General features: G+C 61.2%; 1 protein-coding gene across 1 annotated transcript; it reads right to left on the reverse strand.

Moving 5' to 3' along the window:
* On the reverse strand, window positions 1-5,001 carry LOC100008986 (alpha-1-antiproteinase E; the record flags this gene model as incomplete). Its single annotated transcript, NM_001082197.1, is given in 5 exon segments — window positions 1-248; window positions 1,058-1,205; window positions 2,378-2,648; window positions 4,120-4,754; window positions 4,972-5,001. Coding segments are annotated over 4 exon segments (1,242 nt in total). The 5' UTR covers window positions 4,751-4,754; window positions 4,972-5,001.
* Window positions 5,002-8,967: the final 3,966 nt, after the last annotated feature.

Here is an 8,967-nt window from a genome sequence, read left to right on the forward strand (position 1 = left end):
TGAGGGGCTGCCCCCTGGGAGGGCAGCTCAGAGCTTTAATGTGCTGGGGTGGGGTCTTAGTGTTGGGTGGGATCCACCACTTTCCCCACAAAGAGGGGACTCTTAATCTCATGACTGTAGATGACAAAGAGGAAGGGCCTGTCCAAAGTGATGCTATCGGGCACAGATTCGGGTATGAGCTCCACAAATGAGGCCCCGGCAGCTTCGGTCCCTCTCTCGTCGATGGTCAGCACCGCCTTGTGCAGGGCCTGGAGGCAGAGAAGCAGAGCTGTGAGCTGAGCCTGTGCCGTCCCCACCCAGGCCTGGACAGGGACCCAGGTGGACGGCGCACCCAGGAGCGGCTCACATGAGCTTTTCTGCTGCTGGCCGGGACTGCCCTGTCCCATCCCTCCACCCTGGGGGCTCAATCACTTCTGTCTCTCTTCTTGTCTGAGGCCGTCCCACTATCCCCTCCGATCCTGACCTACACCTCCAGCCCCGGCTGCACCCCAGCCTCAGCAGGGGACGATGGCCATGTACCCGCATTGTGCCTCCATCGCACTCCATTCTCTACAATTTTCAGGTCCTTGGGAACAAGGGCTGTGGGGTGGCATCACAGTGCCCGTTCCGTCCCCACCGTGTGCAGCCTCTCACTGAGCTCCACTTGGTCACTGGTCCCACGACATCACTGAGCAGCCATCACCCTTAGCTGAACTCCCTCATGTTCAGACGTGGTGACACAACGCCACCCCATGGCACAGAGGGAAGGGGCCAGGACATGCTTTGGAGTCACCGACTCTGACCTCTATGTTAGGGCAGGGAAATCGAGGTCCAGACGAGAAGGCCATGGGCACGCTGAGCCAGGGGTCTGACCCAAGCTCGGGGGGGCTCCTAGCATGGAGCCCCCTCCTGAAATCTGTCCCCCGACACTTCCCGCCCCAGTGCATCAAGTGGGCCCCGGGAGCAGCCAGGTCTGACCTGGTGTGTGTCTCGGGCCTGAGCCATCTCCCGCCTGGGCCCTGCCTCTCCCCATCCGGTCCCAGACATCAGTGGGCAGCCTGGTCCCTGGGGGCCTCACCTGGGACACCTTCAGAGGTTCCTGCTCCGTGATTCCCGAGAGGTCCGCGTTGTTGCTGAAGACCTGGGTGATGCCCAGTTTGCCCAGGAGGGGTTTCAGGTCGTAGGTTCCAGAAATGGAGAGTTTGGGAAAACGGACCGTGACAGACCTGTCGTGCGGGGAACACAATGAAAACATCTCATTCCTGCTCCCGTCCTCTGGGGCCCCGCGTGGGCACTGTGTTCTTTCCTCCTGGTTTCTCCCACTTAGCGCAGCCCCTCTCCCACACCCATGTGGACGCTGACTTGGTCATTGTCCTCGTAGCCCCCATAGCAGCAGGTGTCAGAGTGTCAGCACCCACAGGGCCCTGGAAAGCCACCTCCGCTGAGAAGCCCTCCAGGCAGATCCAGGGTGTCCCTGGAAGAGCATCTAACCTGCCCTGCAGTGTTGGTGCCCTCACAGCCGGGGACTCCCTGGTGCCTGGCTCCCAGGGAAACGTGGCTGGTGGTGGCAGGTGCTGAATGACAGCTGTCTCGTGGGGGAGGAGAGTAGACCCAACAGGTGTAGGGCTCAGTTCTGGTTGTGGGGAGCTGGTTCGGTCCTGGGATGATGGGCAGATGGGTACTGGGTCTCTAAGACCAGTTGTGGCCACGGCTGCTCCTAGACCCCTTTTCTCAACCTGGGTGCAGGGACCTCGGGCAGGGTGGGGCGGGGCAGAGGGCTGAAGGTGTCCATTCAGCTTTGATCCTCAGCCCTGCTTGTTTGGTCGCTTGTGTCTTGAGGGCACAGCGGGCAGCAACTCGGCAGGGCATGGGCACGGTTCCCAGGCACAAGTCTGCAAGGGTGTTGGCTGTTCCGGTATCCTGCAGAGCTGCTGGCACCAGGAGAGCACTCGAGTGACGTCACAGTGACACCAGCTCTCTGCAGATGGGTCCGGCCTCTCCCACTCTGGCCCTTTGCTCTGCTAGACCTCTTCCCGTGCCCACCAGGGACATCTGTGCTTGGACCCCACACTCAGCTGCCACCTTTGCCAGGAAGCCCTCCTTGGTTCTGCCATAGCCTGTGCTGGTGTTACCGTTATTACTTTGGGCACATATGTTGGGAAGTGGTCTTGTGCAAGCTGGGAGGGGGGATTTCAAGGTCATGGCCTTGACCTCCTCACCCAGTTCACTGTCCCTTTCACACAGCCTGGCTGCTGTTACCTGTACTGAGCACCTGCCTCAGCTGTGGCCCAAAGCCCATGGGGTCCTCCCTCCCCACCCCGACTGCTGGTTATGGCCCCACTCCCAGGGAGGCCCAGAGGTCCCGAGGGGTCCCAGGCTGGTGTGGGCGGGGAGTCACCTAAGGCTGCTTTTTGCCAGGAACTTGGCGATGAGCTCCGTGGTGAGCGTGTCCTCCAGGTGCTGCAGCTTCCCCTCGTCGGGCAGGAGGAAGAGGGCCGTGGCGTTGCCCTTGTAGTCCATGCGCAGCACCGTGCTGGCCAGCGTGCTACAGTGGAACATCACATACATGCCCAGGCGTGACATCATGGGCACCCGCACTGTGGTCGTGGCGTCCACGTGGAAGTCCTCTTCCTTGGTGTTCTCAGGCTCGAAGGGCTTCTCCCACTTCCCTGGGGAGGCGGGGAGGGCAGAGGCAGGTGAGTACCGGTTGGGGGATGGGCGGGCCTTGGATGCGTGTGACCTCGCTGAGCCTCCGCCTCATCTGAGAAAGGGGCTCAAATCAGCATCCACATGGATGGAAGGACTTGGACGAGGACAACTAAGAGAGAGTTAAAATATGGAGCTCTGCCCGCCAGAGGACAACAGGCACAGTGCCTCTGTTTTCTGTGCTATGTGTGTATTTAAGCCTGGCTGGGATGTGGTGTGAGCCCCAAATCCTGGAAAGCTACATTGTAACACTCTCCCTGAACTTGTCAATCAAAACACCCTCTTTCCCAGAATGCACCTCCTTCATCCAGGACCTAGAAGGAGACGCCATGAAAATATGGGTACTCAGCTCCATGAGGGATCCATGGAGGTGGAGACAATTCCCAGGTGGCTGCACCCTTGTGGAAACCTCCCCCCCACCACCTCGTAAAAGAGACCAACAACGGGGTGAGCTCTCTCTCTCACTCTATCTCCTCTCTCTCTCTCTCTTTCATCCTAGACCAATGCTGGTGGTGATACTCATGTGCTCTCCCTCCCTGTCCCAACATTTCTTTCTTAGGGTGCTCCCCTGACCCTTGTGTGGCTGGTACCAGGCTCCTGCATGGGTGTCTGTTTCTCTCTCACGGGAACCCCTGATGCTGCCTGTGTTCCTGGTGAAGCCTGTGCTAGGAGGCTAAGAGGCGTCTCCTGGTGAGGCCAGAGCCTGGAGGGGGATGAACAAGCTCCTGCCCACACCAGAAAGAGCGCTGTAAGTGAACAACTTGGGGAGGGCAGTTGTCACCCCGGGCAAGCACTCTGGGTGCTGCTCCTAAGTCCTTGTGCTGAGAACTAAAGTGACAATGAAGGTGCACAGGCAGCCTCCCCCTGAGTGACACCAAGGGAGCCCATGTGAAGACAGCCAAGAGGCAGGTGCTCCGGGGACCCTAGGACACTCCTTCCTCACTGGAGGGGAAGGTGATGGCTGGGGAGGCTGAGCTCTGTGCTAGGTCTCAGTGGAGCTGGGAGCTCAGATGGGCAGGCCTCAGCCTGGTGCCCTGCACTGCAGGACTCTATAGGGAGGGAGTCCTTGGGGAGGGCTTGACCCTGGCCTTGACCCTGAGCTCTCCCTGGGACAGTGGGAGCGGCCTGAGAGCACCCTGTGGGCCCCAACCTCTGACGTGCTGAGCACTCGGAGGCAGGAAGGCGGCTGGGAGCCGAGGGGAGCTCTCACCCCAGTGAGGGCCCTGAGAGTCCTGCAGGGAAGCCCACGGTGCTGAGCACTGAGGCCCTGTTCCCTGTGGTTGGTGGAGTGCAGTGCTGGTGTGCGGGAAACTGGGGGCCCGGGCTGGGACGCGCCGTCCAGCCTGCATCGGGTGTGGCCAGGGAAGCCTAAGGCCGGCCCGGCGTCTGCTCTGGGGTTTCCACGGCACCTGCTGAGCGGCTGTGCACCCTCACCTTTGAAGAAAACGTAGTTCACCAGAGCAAGCAGTGTGCGGGCGTCCAGCTCTTGCACCAAGTCCACGATCTTCCCTCGGGTCCCCTTCTCCACGTGGCTGTTGATCTTGGTCTTGGCCTGCTCGGGGTCCCTGAAGTCGACGAGGAAGGCTTCGGACTGGTACAGGTTCTTGGCGTCTTCTAGAAACTTGTGCTGCAGCTTCAGGTTCTCGTGGACGACCAGGGCGTTGCCGGCGGCCAGCTGCAGCTCGCTGTCGGGCCTGTTGACGGTGTGCAGGAGGTGCCGGAAGCCGTCGTGGATCTGGGCCTCGGCCGTCTCCGTGAGGTTGAACTTCAGGCCCTCCAGGACCTGGGTGTGGGTGTCCCCCTTGGCCCCCAGGGAGAGCATGGCAAAGGCCAGGGCGATGCTCACCGGGGAGAAGAAGATATTGGTGGTGTTGGACTCGTGGGCCACCTCGCGGTACAGGCTGAGGGCGAACTCGGCCAGGCTCGGGGCGATCCTGTGGCAGGCTGGGTGGTCCTGCTCATGGCTGGAAACGGCTGTCTCCTGGGCCTCGTCGGCCAGGAAGCCGGGCAGCAGGCAGCCCAGGCCGGCCAGCAGGAGGAGCGCCCGAGAGACAGAGGGCGGCATTGTCCTGTGGGAGAGAGGAGGGGCGCCAAGCCCTGAGTTGGGGTTTGTGATGCATGCTGGAGGCCACCCACTGACGCCAAGCACAGGTCATGGCCAGCAGACATGCACAGGGTCTCTGGCAGTGCAGACCAAAGGTGTACAACGCGTGGGTGTGTCTGCATCTCCTACAGTGGCCAGCCCTGCCGGCCCTCCAGGGCCCTCCCCAGGGATTGCATACTTACGAAGACTCAGTGTCCAGGGCCAGTGGAAGGAGCAAGGATGGGGAGATGGAGCCCTGTGCTTGTCCTTGTCCGTATTTAAGCAATGATCACAGCGGGGTTGGGGCGGCTGCAGGTGAATATTAACCAAGGTCACGCCAGTTATCGGAGGAGCAAACAGGAGCTAAGTCCACTGGCCGGGCACTGGGCTGCCCACCCACTGTATTGAGCTTGGCCTGGACAGCACATATCTCTCGGCTCCATATCCCCAAGGGGTCACTGGAGCAGGCACGTCGACCGTGGGGTGGGTGGCATGAGTCAGACGCTCTCTGGGACAGCATCACCCAGCTGGCTGTGTGCTCTCACCAGTAACCCTCCGTGGCCGCCCCATCAGGAGTGAGATGAGCCACGTATGAGCCAGCCGCCCCGCGCGCCCTCTGTGGAAGACCCAGCACAGCCGTGGTGGTGGAGTGAGTCTGAGCCCGTGTGACAGAGAGGGAGACTGAGGCTCAGTGGAGAGGCTGCTCTTCCAACGTTCCCAAGCCAGCCTTAGGTCCTGACCATTCATGTCCCCCAGAATGGGGACTGGGACAGGACTGAGAGACGTGGTCATGTCAGCCTGGCACTGTGGCCTGGGGACGGGCTGGGGCCAGAGAGTAAATCTGAAGAGGCGATCGGTGCTGCTTCCTCTCGGATCCTGGGGGCGTTTCCCCTGCACCTGTGCTGATCACAAGCCCCACCCCCCAAGCCTGGCTTCTGGGAACACAGGAAGCAATAGGGTGCCATGACCCGAGCAGCCTGTGTGGCCGTCCCTCCCCACTCTGGGATTATGCAGCCAATGGCTCTCTGGTGGTTCTGGCTTCTGGTTCCCAGAAGGCCGGTGCGACCCACGCACGGCTTGAATTTCCTCACGTTTGGGGAGCAGTGCTGTGGCTGGGGGAGGTGCAGAGTCGCGGCCAGCTGGCCCCCTTGATTCGAGTTCCTGTAACAACCTAAATGCATCGCAGTGCCCTCTGGGCTGCTCGGTGCCGGTGGCTGGGCTCCTGCTGCACCGACAGGTGCTCTCTGATGAGGACGAGTTTGGCTTTGCTCCCCCTCTCCTCCCGCAGTCCCATCTGGGAGTGGCCCTGGGAATTCTCTACACCCGAGTTCAGACCAGGGGACCCACTCACTGCTGTGTGACCTCTGACCAGTCACTTAACCTCTCTGGTACCGCACAGGTAGGTGTACACACCTTATTGGTGCATTGGTCCAATGTCTACCCAAGCCCATAGATCCCCCTGTGGTCACATGGAGAGTCTGGGAGGTGAATCAGGAGCCTTCCTGTGGGTATTCCCTCACTCAGCACCCCCCCCCATACACCCGCCTTACAGGAAGTGGCTCAGCACCCTCTCTCCTACCGTTCCCTGCGCACAGCCCTTTCCCCTGCCTTCAAGGACCTGGTCTTTCCCCTGAGCTGCCAGCGGGATGCTTCCCCTGGAACTGCACCCCTAAGCTACTCCCCGTGCAGGGAGCGGCTAGCTGTGGAGGAGCAGATGTCTGCCCCCCAGAACTGTGTACCCCCATCTGCATGACGGCTCTCTCCCTGCTACACTGGGTGGACAGCAGGTGCCGCCTCTCCCCCTCTCCCCAAATGGTTCTCGCAGCCCCTCCACCTGGGCCTGGGTCGTGCTGAGGGGCAGCCATGCTTCCCTGTCCCCTGCTGCTCTCCTCCTCTGCAGCTCTGGTTCTCTGGGGGCTGCATCGCCCAGGCCGTGCGTGCCTGACCGCAGCTCTGGTCTCTGCCTGCCTGGTGGGAAGGAGGCCCCTGTGGTGCGGATGACAGGGCCAGGAGGGGCTGGAGCTGAGGCAGGAAGGGCCCTGCCCTCTGCCAGGTGGACACAGGGGGTTCTTGCTGGCCCAGGCAATCCTGTGTGTCGCCTGCTGTGCCTGCCGTGTCCTGGCTCTGAGTCCCAGGCTGAGGCGCCCTGAGCTCTGAGACCCAGCAGGAGGAAGAGTGGCAACAGTTCGAGGACCCTAGGAACAACAGTGTCACCTTCCTGGTGGAAATCCAGGGCCTGCTGCAGAGAGGGGAGGCAGGGCCACCTCCAGGTGCCCAGCAGGAGCCAGGGAGGCTGGGAGGTCGAGTGTCCCAGGCCTGGCTTACAGCAGGACGTGGTGCTGGGCAGCCGGGTTTGGGTCTCTGCCCTTGAGGGTGTCGGGCTCCACACTCAGCCCCTGTCTACCCTGGGCACCATCAGTGGATGTAGGGCTGGGAGGACCTGAGAAAGCAAGCCAGGAGAGACCCCCTGGAGTGGGACAGGGCACCTATTCACAGTTGGGTGGACCGGGTGCTCCCAGGCCAGGGTGCCCTATGGGGAAAGCCCCTCCACTGGATTCTCCTGCAACTGTCGACAGCAGTAGCTGGGAGCAAGTGCATGCTGGGAAGTGCCAGTGGGCTGCATGTGAGCAGAGGGCCACTGGGAGACCCTGCCCCTGCATGGGCCCTGCCTAGAGATGGGGCCCAGGGGTGGGCTGGGGTCTGCAGCCAGGAAGGGAGTTGGGGATCAGGCATGGGAGGGGCTCTAGCCAGGTGGGTAGGACGTGAGGCTGCTCATGTGGAGAAGGTGGGCCTCAGGGCAGCCAGATCCACTGGCAGAGTTCTCGCGAGGGTGTGGGGTCTCCTGCTTCCAATTCTCCTCCTTGTTCAGCTGCAGAAAAATGAGGCAAATCCGTGCAACGTGGCCATGCTGGGAGCAGAAGGCAGGAAAGACGCCTCGGGACGCTCTGAGATAAAGGCACTGAGGTTCATTACAGCCAACCTCGCTTCTACTTGAACCTCACTCTTGAGGTTCTGGACCACGACAGCCAACAGGGACGTAAGCTCCCGGGGACCTCTCGTGCCCTGTGTAACTGTAGCTATGGTGTCCTTGTGGAAGGCCACCTTGGCCCTTCCAGGCAGGCAGGAGATCAGCCCTGCTGACTTTTCCGGAAGCATCACTTGGTTTCTTTGACCCCAAGGCTGCCTCATTGCTGGGAGGTCAGTCAGTGGCCGTGTTCTGGCCAGGGAGAGAGCAGTGCTGCGAGGCTCCTCCGTGATGACCAGCAGGCCTGGTGTGCAAAGCTCACCGTGGCTGGGGGTCAGAGGTCCCAAAGGACCCTGGGACCACTTATGGGAGGTGCAGGCCCTGTTGTCTGGCTCAGGTTACAGGGACAGAACCTTTCCCTGCCCTCGATCGCGTCCCAGGGCTTTAATGCTCAGACCCCTGGGAACTAAAGGCAGCTGCCTTGGAATGTCTCAGAAGGTGTTTGAGGCAGGGGTTGCGTGGACTAAAGCAAAAGCATGGCTTCTTCCCATCACACCCTGCTCTGACTTTGTTCCCCGGTCGCTGTTAGAGGAGGAAGACGAGCGTAGCACACATTCTGCTTCTTGGATAAAAGTGTTCGCTGTGTTCTGGGACAGCATCTGAGCATTGGCAGGGCATCCAGGGAGGCCCCTGGGTTTCTGGGGCTGATGGGTCCAGCCTACCTGTGTGTGGGCGTTCCCTGCTGGCCCACCTGCTCTTCACTCTCATCCCTAAATTCTGGCCAGGCTCAGCAGTGCACCTGTGCAGGCCTGGCCAGCTGGGGAGTGGAGAATTCTGAACCTGAATGCAGGCCCCCAGCCCCTCGGGTCTGGCATGGTTCCAAGTGACCCACGAGGCTCAGCGCTGTGGGCACTGGCGGTCTCGGGTGAGTGACTTCAGGAGAGCCTGCCTTGTTTGGGGAGCAGTTGCTGTTAAGCACCAGGAGACAAAAGGGGAAATTCAGGGGATTCCCACACTTGGGTTAAAGCACTCAGTGCCACGTGACTCAGCCCCGAGCTTCACGCACAGGTGCATTGCCAGGAGTGGGCGGGCGGTGATGTCTCAGGGTGGGCTTGGCGTGCCATCCCTGAAATCACATACTCTTGGGGAGGCGTCAGAGGGACCCTGAGACAGGGCTGTGACCTGGAGTCCTCACACAAGCCCAGGGCCCAGAGGGACACTCAGAGACCACAGG

Source organism: Oryctolagus cuniculus, chromosome 20 (assembly GCF_964237555.1).
Source record: "Oryctolagus cuniculus chromosome 20, mOryCun1.1, whole genome shotgun sequence".
NCBI classification, from domain to species: domain Eukaryota; kingdom Metazoa; phylum Chordata; class Mammalia; order Lagomorpha; family Leporidae; genus Oryctolagus; species Oryctolagus cuniculus.